The 17,637-nt window shown below is 39.4% G+C and overlaps 1 protein-coding gene and 1 long non-coding RNA gene across 2 annotated transcripts; one reads left to right on the top strand and one right to left on the bottom strand.

Annotated features, from left to right (window-relative positions):
* Positions 1-660: 660 nt before the first annotated feature.
* On the bottom strand, positions 661-3,289 carry LOC146667033 (uncharacterized). The gene is made up of 4 exons (XR_014911936.1): positions 3,175-3,289; positions 2,635-2,713; positions 2,168-2,263; positions 661-1,405 (listed from the first exon to the last, which is right to left on the bottom strand). It is a non-coding gene; the product is annotated as an uncharacterized LOC146667033 (long non-coding RNA).
* Positions 3,290-12,838: 9,549 nt separating this feature from the next.
* Positions 12,839-15,526, top strand: LOC146667032 (uncharacterized). Its single transcript, XM_085408871.1, has 2 exons — positions 12,839-12,890; positions 14,337-15,526. Exons 1-2 carry the CDS (start codon positions 12,839-12,841, stop codon positions 15,524-15,526), a joined length of 1,242 nt encoding a protein of 413 aa, XP_085264997.1.
* Positions 15,527-17,637: the final 2,111 nt, after the last annotated feature.

Below are 17,637 nucleotides of genomic sequence, written 5' to 3'. Positions count from 1 at the left end.
CGGACACTGGCGCCACCAGTAGGCAACGGGGGAAGTGTCTTGCCCAAGGACACAACGACCGAGACTGTACAAGCCGGGGCTCAAACCAGCAACTTTCCAGTTACAAGGCGAACTCCCAACTCTTGAGCCACAATCGCCCCATTATGTACAGAAAGATGATGAAATCCTCTTTATTTGAGAAAGTGTCCTTAAACTATTTTTCCTCCTTCTTACTGAGTTTCCGAGCTACCTCTTTGTTAAGTGAATAAACTATTTGAACAAGAAAGATATCATGGCATTTATGATGATACTGTGTGTGTGTGTGTGTGTGTGTGTGCGCACTGTAAACCCGAACAAGTTGACTGAACTTAAAACTTTTGTGGAAACTGATTACCTCAAAAGATTTAAGTACAAAAACTCATATCTTCTAAGTATGGGGTACTCAAAATTTGTATTTATTGTTAACCTAAAAATTTTAAATTATATTTTATATTTTATTAATTGAGCTTTACTCAAAGACTGTATACTTTAATTTCAATATTTTTGTGTTTCTTGTAGTTTATTATTTTGATGCAACACAATGCAATTATATTACAACCTAAACTCAAATTATCTGATTATTAATTAAAAGATATGTTGTGAGTGTAGACTACTAAAAAAAAAAAAAGTACGGAAATTCAGTTACTTTACATTTTGTTTATTTAACATTTTTTCATGAAAATTTAAAAACATCACAAATGTTTTTATAAAACAACTAACATGGACATCGGCACCATAAAGTGAGCATTATAAATTCTGTGTAGAACATTTATCTTTTTATAAACTCACAAAGGACGACATCAGTCCTAATTGCATCTTTCTCAAAATACACAAAAATGCAAAACAAAAAGTCAAATACTAATCACTTTTTTTTAAATAGAAATGAAAAACAATTTTTTAAAATGGGTACAAAGATGATCAGCTTCCAAATAACCAGATAAGGCAGTCAAGTATAGGAAAATTAGGTAAACTGATGGAGTTAAATCCACCCAAAGCCTGTAGTAAACTTAAAGTGCTTAAAGTGCTTCAAACAAAGTGCTCAGTAACAGAGTGCGTGTCCTAACAAACATTGCCTTATATTCCTTAAGAGCATGTAGACAGGGGTTTCAGGGGTTTGCCGTCATCAAGCCCCATGAAGATATTTTGGACTAAGGCAAATGTGTGAACCAGCTTCCTGGGGTAGTCTAAATGCAGAGCATAGATCAAGCCAAACAATAAAGCAAATGCATTTGCAAATCTGGGAATATCACGCATCACCTAGTCGCCTTTCACCAAAACAGCCATGCTTGAGGAAGTAAAATGGACTGGACTGGGAAGCGCCGTCGGTAACCACTGTGAGAAGGGCAACTGGAGTGTCAATGAGGGTCGACTCATCCAATGCGTCCGCCTGGAATAGACACAGTATCAATGGTAAATGGCCTGTATTTGTATAGCGCTTTACACATTCAGTCATCCAGACATTCACACCCATTCACACACTGGTGATGGCAGCTACATTGTAGCCACAGCCACCCTGGGGCGCACTGACAGAGGCGAGGCTGCCGGACACTGGCACCAGCGGGCCCTCTGACCACCACCAGTAGGCAACGGGTGAAGTGTCTTGCCCAAGGACACAACGACCGAGACTGTCGGAGCCAGGGCTCGAACCGGCAACCTTCTGATTACAAGGCGAACTCCCAACTCTTGAGCCACGATCGCCCCAATTAAATAAGTAAGGTTGGTTTGAGAGAATGTGACAAGCATGACCTGTAATCTAGCAAAACATTCAGCAGTGTAGTGGGTTACTTTGTAACGAGTTAGGGTACTCTACTTTTTTTGAAAAATGTACATTAACGTGTTAGCTTCTTGCATTACATAATTTGTATTTTTATTATTTTTCTAAAAAAAAAAGTAATTTTTTATTTCATGACTTTATCTCAAAAAGAAACTAAATCTTGACTTCAGCCTGGTTTTTGGGCCACCTGCAGCATAGCCATAGTGCTGTGATACGCCTGTGCCCTGCTCCTGACCTGTGTGTGTGTGGGTTTTCTACAGAGAGGGTATTTTGTTTGTACAATTTGGTAGCTGCTAGGGTATTAAATTGTATTTAAAAAAATCCATAGCATTTTATCTTACTGGCAGAATTTAAGTAATGCAAAAATACACTTACATTACATGTCTAAAAGAATTCTGGGTCCTCCTCCCGCAGGTATACAGGAAGGGCACGAAGTACTGCAGTGCGTTTCACGTTGATATCAGGCGCCTCCTAAAAAGGGAAAAGTTCATTTAACGCAAAGTTTTCAGGTGTCATTCTTTGGGGAGAATACATGTTTATGAAACTGCATGACATCAGACTCTACTAAATTTTGGAGACTTTTCTTTTAAGATACAACCTTTCTGTCTCTTGTGACAGAGAGTATGTTTCTTAATCATTTGACAAAAACCCTACACAGTATTTTAAAATAGTGTTCTCCAGATCAGAGCTGTGATCTATATAGAACATGGGGTTCAAAGCAAGGAAAAATTGTGTTTATCAGTGAAACTTTTAATTTGTGTTAATTTTATCATTATCAATATATGAAATCTTCACCTTAAGGGACTTAATGAATGGTTTCTTCAATAGATCTTTCAACTCACCTGTGTTTACTGTCTCCACCTGAAATTAATTGCAGTCTGAATTTTTTTTTCTTCTGTCTTTTTGTCTTTGGCCTTCAGCCTTGGAAGAAAAAATAAAAATATTGAAAACCTTATCAGCACACTAAATATACAACACCTTGCTATATTTCAATTGTTTTAGATAGAAGTTGCCACTGCTAGCTAAGTCACTTTTGAATGATGCTAATGAGAAGAAAAAAAAAAACCTGCCGAACAATGAGGCTGCTGTTGTAAAAACGCCAACTTTCTTGCGTTGGCAAGGGGTCGTTAAAATATCACTAAGACCCTTTCTTTATGTGTGATTCTTCGTAAAACTGTGTTTTAATCGGTTAAAACTGTAAAACTGACGACATAATCTATGTTTGAAAAAGAGCGCGAACAACCGCGAACAACTATTCACCACCTGGGTCTGTGCTTTTTAACACAACAGCGCATTCGAAAACAAGTTATTGGCTGCAACATATTAATATACTTGCTTTTTTACGGAAAAAATAAACATAACGAAGGTTCAGTTTTACTTACAAGTTTCTCCAAATGTGTTCTCCAGTCGCTCGAGAAGGGCAGCCATATTGAACAGAATTTTCTGTCAACGTCGTTCAGGTTAGAGAGAAGACGTCATGACGTCATGACGTCCACATGCGGAGCTCGGAAAAAAACATTTACTCAAAAATCATAATTAAGAAAGCAGTATTTACTCTTAACTTCTAAGCCATGTACAATTATAACTGTTTGAATCGTTAACCGAACAGAAAAGTTTTAAGTTGTTTCAACTTTGTGAGGAATTTTAATTGTTATATCCACAAACTTTATAAGTCAGGTAGACTGTTGGGGTTTACAGTGTGTGTGTGCGTGTGTGTGTGTGTACGCTCGGCAGAGGGGAGGTCAAGACAGGAGCTCGCTGAGTTGACCTGGTACATCAAGTTTGGATTTGCCCAGTTGTTGGTAAACAAAAAAGATTTAAACTTAAAAGATTTTGAGTTCATGCACACTGGAAAAAAAAATTCTCTTCATCACAATCATTTGTTTAAAAATATGGCTATTTTACTGATCTATGGTTATTATTAAAGAGGAAGGAAAGAAGAAGAGGAAGCCTGAGCCCAGGTTCTGTCCATTTTCATAACAAGTGACAGCACAGACATCTGAGCTTTTTCGTCATAAAGATTGTGATGTGAAGCATCAGCAGGTAAAGTGTCGTTAAAGTGTCACTTCAATAATGCTGCTGGCAGAAAGAAGTGTTGACACATACTAGCTTTGAATAAAAGGCTTAAAACACAAACAGTCTAATCCTGGGTGTTGCTTTTAAGCTTAAAGAATATAATAAGTTCTAAGACAATTCAGTTTACTTCTTACTGTCCATGTTGTGTTGTGGTATTTACTTTATCATGAATGTACGCTACTTTGTTCGAGCGACTGTAAAAAATAATTGTATTCATGAAATAAACTAGACTTTCACAGTCTGCATCTTCCACAGTTTTTATGCTTTTGTTCACTCCAAGTTTGACACAAACCCACAGACAACCAGAGTTAACTATGTGAAGCAATCACAGACACTGTAATGGCTGATTTTTCTAATAAACACAATCAGGTTAACATTAAGGTTTAACATTGAAGGAGATTTGTTCCATAGTCACAGTTATACTTGTATTTCCTTTACTTACATCCAACACTACTATGTTCTGTTTCAGTCCAGGTGCTGGCAGTTTATCCTTTGTTGTTTGGACAAATAAGCTTAAAGCTAAACCTTCATGTTTTTGATGGGAAAGTTTGTTAAACCATTGCTCAACTTATGTCTGCACAGAGCAGATAATTATGATGTACTTGTAAAAAGACTTGATAAGCAGGTCACAGCTGAATCAAGGGGTAATAAAAGTAAGACCACGCGGTCTCAGCACGACTACACATGCAGTGGGTTATCGCACACATTTGAAAGACTCATTGTGTAACTCAGGATGTGACCCCTTATAAAGGAGACAGAGAAGTTCTGTTGTTCAGTCAAGTAAAACCTGGTGAAAGTGCAATTCTAAGACTCTGGTCGTTGCTTAAGTGTATAGATAAAAAATCTTTTTTTCATGCATTATTTTCTTACTATATTAGTATAATCACCAAATCGATTATTTCGTATTTATCTCCTGAAACGATCTACATTAACTTTTCTATCCCTAGAAATGTGTTTCCAGAGTCCCAGGTTTAGTGACTTCCTGTCCACCATCACATTAGCTGAGTAGTTGTCAAATTTGAGGGGAGCAGAGAAGATCAGACACCAGTCAGCAGGTCAGAGGCCATCTCTCATTTTACAAATCAATCGCTTGATTTATAAATGGAACAAACACCCCATCAGACCAGGTAATGACCCATTATGAGACAACAGCCGTCTGAGAGGAGATGTTCTGTATCACAAAACATGGGAAACAAACAAACTCTAGGCATTCTGAAATATATAAAGCTCAACAAAAAAACAAAACCATATCAGATCCTGATGTAATTCATTTTGTTGTCTTTATTAGTCATTTAAAAAGGTCTAGAAAAAGTGTCCAGGAAGAGATTCTACTATTTATGCAGCACTGCCCCCGTGTGGCCACAAAGACACACAACAGCTTCATTTCTCAGCCTGTTGCCTTGTTTTCCCTTCATGATGTAAACAGTGAATGAACTGAAAGAAGTCAACCCATAAACTGTTAAACTGATACAACAGTCATGATGATTATGTAACAAGTTGTAGTTGACTTTCTGGTGGTGGTTTTGGTATACAATTTAAAAGCCATTTTCTTTTATAAATACACCATACACTTTGTTCTTGACCATTTCTTTTCCTCATATCCTTAATGGACAGTGGAGGAACACTACATCTAGCTTCTGTTTAACATTTATCCAGGCGCCCCCACACTGTACCTCTACAGAAACCAAGGGAGAGAGACAGACACACAAAGATTTCCACTTGAATCTTGATCTCAAAATAGAAAAAGTTTTATCACAAAATAATTACAAGAGCTCAGCCAGGTGAGATATAGCAGAACCATCAATTCAGAGTCTGACAGTAAGGGTGAAGACGAGCCTGACTGTTGGTCTGCTCCAAAACAAGCCCATAAGCAAGCTTTGAAATAATATGTTACAAAAGTGTGAAACTGCGACATGAAATTTGATTTGAAAATGAAATTCATCCTGATCAGGAGCTGTTATGATCTAAATGGTGTTCTAGATCCAGTAAGCATTCATTCAACTTGTCTGCAGCAAAATTAAAAATAAGTTACCACAAGTTGTTTTTTAATTTGGTAAATAATTGATAAAATGTTAAAAGTACTGGTTGTGTTTGACCTCATCACCAGGATGAGTTGGAAATACTTCAAATTCCCTCAGGTGGCCTTTTGCTGGTTGGATTGCCACTACAGTCTGTAAACTGTAGAGATAATTTTGTGAGCTCATTGGATGAGCAGTTTCTGAAATACTCAGACCAGCCCATCTGGCACCAACAACCACGCAATCTCTTTCCCCCATTCTGATACTTGCTTTGACCTTCAGCAGGTCATCATGAACATGTCTGTATGCTTAAATACTTTAATTTGCTGACGTCTGATTGGTTCACTAGACATTTGTGTTTAACGAGCAGGTGAACAGGTGTACCTGGCAAAGTGTGTGTAACCCTCAGTGTTACTGACATGTTCCACACTGATGCACAACAATACTCTGGGCCCCACACTGTTTTATTAAGTATGTCTAATCACTGTAGACATTACATGTACCTTCTTAGAGGAGAGGTCAAAGGTCAGTTACCTTTATAGGTTCCTGCTATATGTTGTGACATATACACAGCACAGTTGTAGGAATGATAGTTTCTAAGTTCTAAAACTTTTTGTCAATTTTCAACCAATAAATCTTAAAGTTGACCTCGAAGACCACAAGTTTGAATGGATTGTTAACATGACCCCACTCTACAGCACTGCAACATTTTAACATGAGTTATTTAAGACTTTCCAGGTATCCTGGTTACAGAAAAAGATTGATGAGCAGAAAAAAAGAAACAAACTTTAATTGTTTCTGATTAGAAGCTGTACAATCCGGACTGACTTTAACAAATGTGCTATAGGCTCAGCTGGAAAATAGTGAGCTTTACAAGACTGATTTTGTTCCAAAGGCTTTCACAGACCTCAACCAATCCTAAGGCTAATTAGCACGGCTAGAATTTTAAAAACATTTGTTAAATGTTGTCATTACTAACATATACCTGTTTTAGAGCATGGTGAGTAGCGAGAATGCAAAGTTATTGTTACCTCTAAAAAAAAAGTGAAGATGTGATATTAGCATGTACGGAGCCCCTCTGATGACATGGTCCAAAAAATAAATAAATTGTGGCCACAAAATACTACTTCGTGGCCACGAAATGGGTATAACGTGCGCACGAAATGCTTATTTGTGAGCACGAAACACTTGACCAATAACCGTGATCCTTCCCAGGCCCTTGCAGTTGGTTGACAATAGAATCTATCCCAACGTCCGGGTCGTACTTACGTCTGCAATGCAACTGGGCTCTTAATATCCTGTTTAACTGTCTCTCCATAATAATGGTTCCTTTCAGTGCCAGGCTTTTCAAAATGCATGTGTAGCTCATTCCCAGCCTAAAATTGTCAGGGATCTGGGTCTGAGGGACCTAGACCTATTATTGTGTATTTTTTACTCCACTGTAAATAAACGCATTTTGGGTCCTCCTTCCCCACACACCCAAGGTCTGCCACGCAGACCATGACAAAAATAAAACTCAATCATACTGTCTCTGGCCATGTTGTACAGGTTTAGCCTACTCTTATGCTTATGTCTCTACACAGCTGTCCAATGTATCAATATGATGTGCGCACGTCATCTATTTGTTGCCACAAATGCGTAATTCGTTGCCACGTTATACCCAATTCGTGCCCACAAATTAGCATTTCGTGCGCACGTTATTTCGTGCCCTCGAAATAGTATTTTGTGGCCACAAATAAGTATTTCGTGGGCACTTATACTATTTCGAGGGCAGGAAGTAGTATTTTGTCACCACAATCTATTTATTTTTTGGAGGATGTCATCAGAGGGGCTCCGTAAGCATGAGCTATATAGTATCTCCAAGAGAAAAGCGATCAGCTGATCATTGATCAGTTTCATGATTTAAGTAGCAACAGGAGAGAGAGGGAGAGAGAATGGGAGAAGAAGAGGCAGCTGGCCACGTAAAGACACAGAAGAACTCCAGCTTTGTGTATTTTTTTTCCATTCAAGCTGAAGTCCGGGACAAATCGGGTTCCTTTTCAATACGAGACGCGGCCGGTCCGCGGGTCTCTCCTCCTCCTTCCTCCCCTTTCCCTCATCCACCTGCTGTACTCAAAATTTGTACTCAAGTACAAGTACTGTTACACTGGTTAAATTGTACTCAATTACAAGTAAAAGTACTGGTGTTAAAAAAATACTTGAGTAAAAGTACAAAGTACTCTTCTCAAAAACTACTCAGAGTATTAATTACTTTTTAACAGACTGATGTTTTATTCTGTCGTCAATAGCAGGCATTCAACTCGATTCACCAGTATAAATATTTATGTTCAAAGCACATTTCTCAGATGAACAAGGTATAGAAAGGTAACTTGTTTTGTAAATAAATGTAGATATAAAAGAAGGAATTTTGTTTGTTAAAACAATGACAAATATGTTTCTGAACATGCGTAGAACCGTTTAAACTTTTCCCCATACACTGAACAACAGGCAGGTGAGTGTCTTAAACTCTTAGCATTTCTGTCACACTTGAACCTTTTGTTCAGTTTCAGCAAGAGCTGGTTTTCTAAATTAACAGAGGCAATCCGACTTGGTTTGGCTGTGAAGAGTAGACCAGCACAGCTAAAAAGTCGTTCACACGCAGCAGAAGCAGGCAGAGCTGTGTTCAGTTTAAGAGAGAGGTTTTTGATACCTGAGAAGGAGTGCAGCAGCTCCATGGTGTCTGTGGCACAAGCAAGGTAACCATCAAGCTCAACTGCACTTTGCAGCCTTCTGGAGATTGGTCTGGAGAAGAATTCATCTTCATCAGATGACTCTCTTTGCTGATCCTCACTCTCATGCTCTGTCGTTTCAAGATGTTGTTTGATGTATGTCAAGGCTGTAATTGCAAGTAGATAACACAATTTTGTTATTTACATTTCAGTGATTATTCCTGAACACAAATTTAAAAACGGCAAATTCTCAAAAAGGATTGTTTAGTATTCAGGACAGACCATCAATAGCTTACAATGTATTAGGTGAAATACTCACTTAAGCATGTGTTCAAATGTAAAAATACACAAAAATGGGATCACATGAATCCTTACCAGCCTCTGTTACATCTGCTCTGTCAGTCCAGGAAGTCTTGAACTTGGGTAAGAGGACTGCAGCTGCAGCCAACTCTGGATCCTCCATCATCGCTCCAAAACGCTTTTGAAGGCCATTTTGCAGGGCTCTGATAAGATAAGATAAGATAAGATAAGATAACCTTTATTAGTCCCACATGTGGGAAATTTGTTTTGTCACAGCAGGAAGTGGACAGTGCAAAAGTTATGACGCAAAAATTAGAATACAATAAGAATAAATACAGTACACAGCTGTACAGAATAGAATAAAATAATATACTATATACAGTAGAATAAAATAGAATAAAAATATACAATAAGATAAAAATAGAATACGAATGCTATATACAACTGAGTAAAATACAACGATGCCAGAAAAGATTATTGCACTTAGTGTTATTGCACATGTGTGGATGTGTGTGTTTGTTCAGTTAAAGTCTTTGTTGTGGAGTCTGACAGCAGTGGGGAGGAAAGACCTGCGAAATCTCTCCGTCCCACACCGTGGGTGCCGCAGTCTCCCACTGAAGGAGCTGCTCAGTGCTGTCACAGTCTGCTGCATGGGGTGGGAGACGTTGTCCAACAGGGATGACAGCTTAGCCGCCATTCTCCTGTCACTCACCACCTCCACTGGGTCCAGAGGGCATCCTAGAACAGAGCTGGCCCTTCGGATCACCCTGATGAGTGGCACACATGTCTTGCTTGATGTCTCCAGCCTGCTAAGTTTGGACAGTAGTTGTTGGATTACTGGCAGGAGCCATCCCATAAAGGAAGTGGACTCAGACTGAAGAATGTTTGAAGCTTTCACCAGTGGCTTCATGGTGGTACAGTACTCCCTAAGGAATGCAACTTCTGCAGGACTCAACCTGTAAGACACAACAACAAAACCCACCATGACTAGAATAGGGATCTTCTGATTTAATATTAAGAGTCTGCTCACGTTTTTAACCATCCATTAAGGAAAATTCACAAAATTTGCAACCATATTGGTAGGTGTCCAATTTTACTCACATTTTCACCTTGAACTCCTCACAAATGCTCCTGATGGCATTTTCCCCCTTCTCATCAATGATGCGTATTATCCTTTCAATGGCAAGGTAGGTTGAATTCCATTGTGTTGCATTGGGACGAATGATCTGTAGTTCACACTTGTCCTCTACCACTTCATTAGCCAAATGAGTTTTGTTCCAAATGGCCTGGCATTTTGCAAAGCTTGCACGGGAGAGCCTCTTGTAGGTTTCATTCATGCTCTCTGCTAGGGCAGCATCAGATGTTGCCACAAGGTTTAGCAGGTGACATGCACATCGCTGATGAGGCGGGAGTTGATACTCCAAACCAGAGTCTTCATCAAGAATTGCACTTGCCTCATGGTAGTCAATATGGTCAGTCAGGTCAATAGTTTCTGGGTCTGCTTCATCTGCATCATTTTGTGCCCCAAACATGTGGAAGGCCTTGACAAAGTTGGATCCACTATCAGTTGTGGTTCTTACAACTTTGCCTCTAATCTTGTATTGGCAATGGATATCATCAAGCGCACCAGCAAGCATGTCAAATGTGTGAGACCCTCTCAATCTTTTGCATGCTGGTGCTGCAGATCTTCTTTCCAGGGACTCTTCCTCCAATGGCATGTGACTCCAAGGTAATTTTTCTGATGAGCTGACCAACAATCAGTAGTGGTAGCAACCAATTTGACTTTATCCAATGCTGCAACCAAAGTCATCTTCATGTGATCAGCAGCTTCACAGATTCTGGCACGGACAGTGGGTCTGGAGATGACTTTGGCTTGAGGTTGTAATGTGGTAACCAATTCTTTGAAAGATGGCTGTTCTAGCACTGCAAATGGCTGTAGACCCTCACATGTGAAATTGATGACAAGCATGTCAACAGTTGCTTGTGGAACATGTTTGTTTGCAGCTCTCAACATCAGGTCTGGTAACTTGGCTTGTGTATTTGCTGAGAGCTTGTTTGGTGTGGCTGTGGTCTTTCGCTGACGAGATGTTGATGCCACAGTGATATTGTACTGCTCAATCTTCGATGGATGTTTCCTCTGTAGAGATAAATATTATCATACGTCAGGTTCATACATTACTTCATAACATCACTGTGATTAACACTACAGGAAAACACATTTTTAAAACATCATTCAACTAGACATGAGCTAATCTTTGATTGTTTAGCATAGTATAAAAGAGTGGTGAATTTGGTCAAATCTTGCAGATATATTGCTGTATTTATTTACAAATGTAAACCAATTTTGAACGATCATTGCAAAAAACATGAATTTCTGTATACATTCTAAGTTCTGTAATCTGTATACTATCTGTAAAAAGAGTATCGACCAATGTATCAGTATCTAAATTTTTAACTCCTTTTTATCAGTATCACCCTAAAGTTTTCAGTATTAGTCGGGTTCTAAAAATACTAAGAGAGCAAAATATGTGTATATAGCAAATGTAATTTAAGAAAAGGGATCACATACACAAAAATGCTGCCCATACAGCTAACAAATAAAAACAATCCACATTATGTTCTTTAAAAAAAAAAAATCATATTGGGAAACATATAACCCTACTGATTAAGAGCCACGTCACTATGATAGACCTATATCAGGCCAATGATCCTGATCAACTGATCCATCAATCGGGCTCTGATACATGTCAGCTGAGAGCTGGAAGATTAATTTGAGATGCAGCTCAGCACTGTGTTCAAATTTTGTTTTTGTTTTTTTATATAGGCCATCTGATTGTAGGCCTGTGAGTTTTAAATGACTACAAATTTAATTTATTGTAATGACGGTGGTTATCCAAATAATAAGCTAAAACATTCCTACGAATTTAGCTCAATTATGCACACACACACATTAGCTAGCTCCGTCTTATTTTAATATCAGGCTAACCAATGGCGGTGACAATATCTTAGCCAAACTAATAACCTTAACACACATGAAAAATAAGAAGGCAATATTGTACACGTATAGTTGTAAAACCTCTTACCTCAATGTGTTTTTTTAAGATTAGACGCTGAAGTCTTGTAAGCTGAAATGACTGTAGAGGTCAAACAAAGTTTGCACTGCATCTGGACGCTGTCTCCTTTTCTCCCTCTGCACATGAAAAATTCCTCCAGGTATGGCCACGGGCACGCGTCCTCCGTCTTTTCTACGTCGTTTTCATGGTTGACAGTGTTGTCCTCTGTCTCCATTTTGGCTTCTTTGTCTCCAAATCTTCCGTCTATAAAGTAGTTTGTACTCCACCATGTAGCACCTCCAGACACCTGTGCCTGCTGCTGCAGCAGAGTTTATCTTTGCTTATGTCTTAAATTGGCCGGTCGGGATTGCACGGCCTTATTGGCTGCAAAAATGCAGACGAAAGGTTTGAATATTAATTCAAATTGTGGGCGTACTCAGTAGTACTCAGTAGATTACATGGTGTAAGTTGTACTCAAGTATGAGTAAAATTACACACTTGAAAAATTACTCATAAAAGTACAAGTACCCAAAAAAATCTACTTAATTACAGTAACGTGAGTATTTGTAATTCATTACTTCCACCCTGACAGTAAATGACCATAAATTAACTGTAATTACACTGTGGTGAGCTCCATTCCTATAGTTCTATCACGTGCACCTGTACACGTTGACAACCGTAACCATGGCCGCCGAGGGTATATAAATGCTTCACAAGGTTCCAAACGTCCGTTTACACTTGCTCGTGGACTTGTTTCGACCTGCTCCAACCTCAGCCTGTGGAAAGCTAAGTTTTGCAAACCATTTTACTAAAAGCGGATATAACTTGAACGCATAACAAGTACTTCATCTGTGGATCGTTTGTACTTGTTTTTGTTTTTCAAGTTTGAAGATGGCTCGCCGTGGACCCGGACTCTCCGACTGTCACCTGGACTTCGCTGCAGGTACGTTTGAAAATTTCTTTAAATGTAAATTACTGTAATAATTTAACAAGTTCCAGTGTGAATATCAAGTTTTAACGTGATCAAATATGTGTATTCAAGATTGTTTCCCGTAAATTGTTTGTATGTTTTAAATTTTCCGGGAGAGGTGTAGAAATTATTAACGACTGGTGTATGAATATGAAAAAAAGGTGTTACTTTGATTTGAAGGCTTCAAATTTGACACTTTTCTTTAAAATGAAATGGTTAAAAATAGCTTACTGGACTAAAATTTGTAAAATGCCCAAAAATCAGTTTCTGTGGTAACGGCATCTTCAAGATGTCATGGCCTCAGAACACGCAGGCGTAAACACACAGATCCAGGTCCCCTCCTGACATCCTTTTCTTCTCCGGATCAAAGGCTTTATTGACATAAACTATATTTTTTCTCTGCTGCAAAACACAAAGATAAAAAAATACAAATAAAATAATATCAAAAGAATATGAAAACAGTAGTAATAATGGCATTAAGACCTATCTTCTGTTACGGTAATACTTTTAACCTTATTAGATAGCAGAGAGAGATATTGTACACAGGGATATTTACACAGGGATAGCATGTTTACCACAGATTAGATGTATCTGTCCTTATGGCAGATACAGTCCTTGTGCACATTTCTAAAAATGTGGATTCTGAGTTAAGAGTTTCTGTTTGTTTGTTTGTTTGTTTGTTTGCTTGTTTGTTTGTTTGTTTTTCACTTGACCATCATTTTCAGACATACCTGCAGAGCTTTGTGTGTGCAATTCTTGCCAACTCTTGCCAAGAAGGTTGTGTTTTTATTTAAAAAAAAAAAAAAATATATATATATATATATATATATATATATATATATATATATATATATATATATATATATATATATATATATATATATATATAGGACATGCAATTGGTACATGTGGTCTAAATGTTACATTATGGTTTGCATCCACATATTTAACCTATGAGCTTTTTTCAAAATGTGTGACATCGTGAATTGTAAATAAAACAGGAGAATGAGCTGCATGGTTAGTTATAAATGTACTGTAGTATATTTATATAATAAGTTACTCATGTCCGGCTATTTACAAATCAATACCTATTATCCATTACCTATTCCAACATAGTGTTTGCATAAAGGCTTACAAAGAACAAATAAAACAAATTGAATGTACACAAAATACAGTGACATATATAGTGTCAATATAGTGTCACCTTAAAAGTACACAGAGTGAGCTGCCTTGGTGGAGGTTTGGTGGTCTTCTATTAAAAAACTTGACTTAAAGATTGAACAAGTAGAAGTGTCATTCAGTCTGACATAAAATGCTTTTCTCTCATCCTCTGCTCAAACTAACAGATGTAGGTCTGTTGCTTTAACACTGGGTGTCTATTACATTCCTAATGTTATTTTAAAAATTGTTTCCTCACAGGGCGTCTTGACTATGTGGTTGAACGCCCTGCAGAAGAAGGCCTTCCTGAAGTCATCAGGATCCTGGATGACAGTCTCCAGAGCTCCACCTCTTCTGGTGAAGCTCAGGACGCTGATACCCAGCGTATCAGCGAAGGTGAGTATGGTGAGTATTTTATCCCTCTCTCACCCTCACCCTCTTCTGATGAAGCACCAGATGCTGATGACGGTGAACAGCAAGGTGAGTATGGTAGGTATTTTATCCCTCTCTCACCCTCACCCTCTTCTGATGAAGCACCAGATGCTGATGTCGGTGAACAGCAAGGTGAGTATGGTGAGTACCCCCCCTACCTACCTGTAGACGATGAAGAGTTTAGTGAACAGACTGACAATTCATCTGACTGGAACGACTCAGAAGAGTGGGGGGATTGGCTTAGCGATGACTCTGGGTATGACACCATGGATGAGAGAGATGATTCCCCTCTCATCCGGGAGCACCCTCCAGAGCCGTTTTGGCACGATTGGCAACGTCCTATCGCTCCAGGTGCTGCCCCCATCGCCATGCCGCCTTTCGGCCAGGCCAATGCCCCACTCTTCCCTCGAGTTGTTGCCCCAGTTGGTGATCCGCCAGCTGCTCCTCCCTCAGCTGCTCCCTCAGCTGCTCCCTCTGCTGCTCCCTCTGCTGCTCCCTCTGCTGCTCCTCCCTCAGCTGCTCCCTCTGCTGCTCCTTCCTCAGCTGCTCCCTCTGCTGCTTCTTCCTCAGCTGCTCCTTCCTCAGTTGCTCTCTCTGCTGCTCCCTCTGCTGCTCCTTCCTCAGCTGCTCCCTCTGCTGCTCCTTCTTCAGCTGCTCCCTCTGCTGCTCCTTCCTCAGCTGCTCCCTCTGCTGCTCCTTCTTCAGCTGCTCCCTCTGCTGCTTCTTCCTCAGCTGCTCCCTCTGCTGCTCCTTCCTCAGCTGCTCTCTCTGCTGCTTCTTCCTCAGCTGCTCCTCCCTCAGCTGCTCCCTCTGCTGCTTCTTCCTCAGCTGATCTCTCTGCTGCTCCTTCCTCAGAAAAGAGAAGCAGAGAAGACATCTGCACCGAAGAGGTAAGTGCAAAGAGGTGCAAGGTGAGTGACCAGTTTGATGCCCCTTCAACATCCTCAGGTAGTTTTGGAGTCAGACGTTTCTGGGAGAGGCCTTTTAGCCTTTCCATGGATGACAGTGACTCTGATTAGTTTATGTTAGAATGTGTTTTTAAACTTTGTTTTTACAGATATAAGAACATGTGACTCGCACATGTGAAATGTATTGCTTTTTTTGTTGATATGTGACATTAATATTAATATTACATTGTGAATTAAAGGTCGTTTTTTAGTTGTTATTACTTCCAGTTACGTCCAAGATGGAGCAAACACCCCACCCAGAAGACAGCCTTACCCCAACCAACCCGATGAGAAGGATGGATGACCAAGTGAAAAACGGGAGAGTGGTGCTGTGTTCCAACTATGTAAGTTATCACCTCACATTGACAACAAACTGTATTGAAGACAAAATTCTTCCAATAGTTGGTATAAATCATCATCCTATGTCAGCAGCACTGTAGGTTTAGCTTTATTTATATTTTTCATGTGTATACGTTGGGTTTAAAATTGCTTTTTAACAACATACTGCAGCTACCAACAATGAAAATGCTGTTTTGTGTTAAAATGACGTCTTTCTTGTGTTATTACTTTGCAGGGCAGCTGAGAGTGGACAGAGCTGCACAGAGGACCAAAGATCCACTCTCAGCACTTCATACCTGACTGGCCACAGCACCAACCCTCCTCACCCTAGGTGAGGAGGGTCCTGACCCCGCCTGCACAGAGGGAGTTGTGAACATGCACTTCTGTGTTGGTGGGTTTAGGATCCTCCTCACACTCACACTGATGAAGACTGTCACTGGAAGATGTCTCCATTGCATCAGCAGGACGTAAGCATTTGTAAAATATTACAGTTTGTGATGTTTTGTACATATTTTTATTGCATCATTTAAAACTATGAGATATAAAATAAACCAATTTTCATAAAATTTTCTGTGTATTTAGTTGTTTTCTTAATAAGTTCTTTGGAACATCATTGCAACCTGTCAGCTTTTTATTGAGGATTTAGAAAGTTGCTGGTGGCCCGAGTGTGTAGAGTGGGGTGTTGTTTTTGTCACATGGTGAAAGTGACCTCATGGGGAGCAAAGAGAACAACTGAACAATTTGGGGATTCACAGACTTTCGTAATCGCTAAAAACAATTAATAAAAATTGTTCTGTGTGAACTAAAAGCTCAAATATAAACCATCCTGACACTGACACAAATGATCTGCTGTTTATAAGCAGGACAGTGTTTTCATGAGCCTGGATGAAGCTAATTTGCATGAGTTTAACCTGCTGGTCAAAAACTTGCATGACTCTGATATCACTCCAACTTTCTTCTGTTTATTTATTCATTTTTGCTAATTGTAGTAGATTAATATGTTCACCAACTGATTGTTGGCCTGAATGTTTGAATGTTTGCAGTTTCAGGTCCTACTGATCAGTTTTAAGTATTGTAGAAAGTGAGCAGCAATTTAATCAAGTCCTGGGATGAAATGGGACAAAAGGGTAATGTGACAGCCACATTAGTTCCCTTCCCTCGTTTAACAATGTGTAAGCAGACTGCTTTAACCTGCAATTTACTGCATGTTGTTAGGCTGCATGGTACAACCACAGTCTGCTAACCACCCGTGGTGATCGAAGGTTTTGAGGTCTTGCTTGAGCTACTGATGAAGTTTTATCAAAGCTTGTTAAGTTTCCCAACCACATTTTATCCTGATGGTCCAAGGCTTACATCTTTATGCTCACAGACGTACTTCTGTAATTAATCAGTGACCGATTTATTACTTTAAGTTACAGTGTGAGGGGCATTAATGAACATAAATCAGATTTAACTGGATTATGTGTTTAGGTCAAGAGACACAGACCTTCATCTTTAAGAGGCTCTTCTTGAATATCTAATCACGATGTTTGCCATGCAAGTACACTGGGCGGTTGTTTTTAACACAATCATTTGATGATTCTGATGAAATGAAGTATTGTTTCAATGAGCTGTGGCACCATTCTTGCTTTAGCAGTGAAAGGAGTCAGGTAGGGCTCCATCAGGAAGAGGGCCCCAGAGGTCCTATCCCCCCGCCCACTTCCCTGGGGCTTGAACATCAGTGGATTTCCACTTAAGCAAAGCCTCATCAAGTTCCTGCAAACAGCACCATACACACACTATCATGTACAGAGTGTGGATGCTGTGTCTAAGACCACGATCAATGTGTTTCCACCATCTGGTGC

Source organism: Rhamphochromis longiceps, linkage group LG6, assembly GCF_057381845.1.
Source record: "Rhamphochromis longiceps isolate RC_006_pf linkage group LG6, R_longiceps_female_GT1.1, whole genome shotgun sequence".
In the NCBI taxonomy this organism is placed as follows: domain Eukaryota; kingdom Metazoa; phylum Chordata; class Actinopteri; order Cichliformes; family Cichlidae; genus Rhamphochromis; species Rhamphochromis longiceps.
This window is presented reverse-complemented; position numbering and strand designations above follow the sequence as displayed.

What these genes read in the sequence shown, in the direction of transcription:
- LOC146667032 (XM_085408871.1), top strand. Translation starts at nt 12,839, where the DNA reads ATGGCTCGCCGTGGACCCGGACTCTCCGACTGTCACCTGGACTTCGCT. An exon ending in TCACCTGGACTTCGCTGCAG is followed by an intron (nt 12,891 to 14,336) that starts GTACGTTTGAAA and finishes GTTTCCTCACAG; the next exon opens with GGCGTCTTGACTATGTGGTT.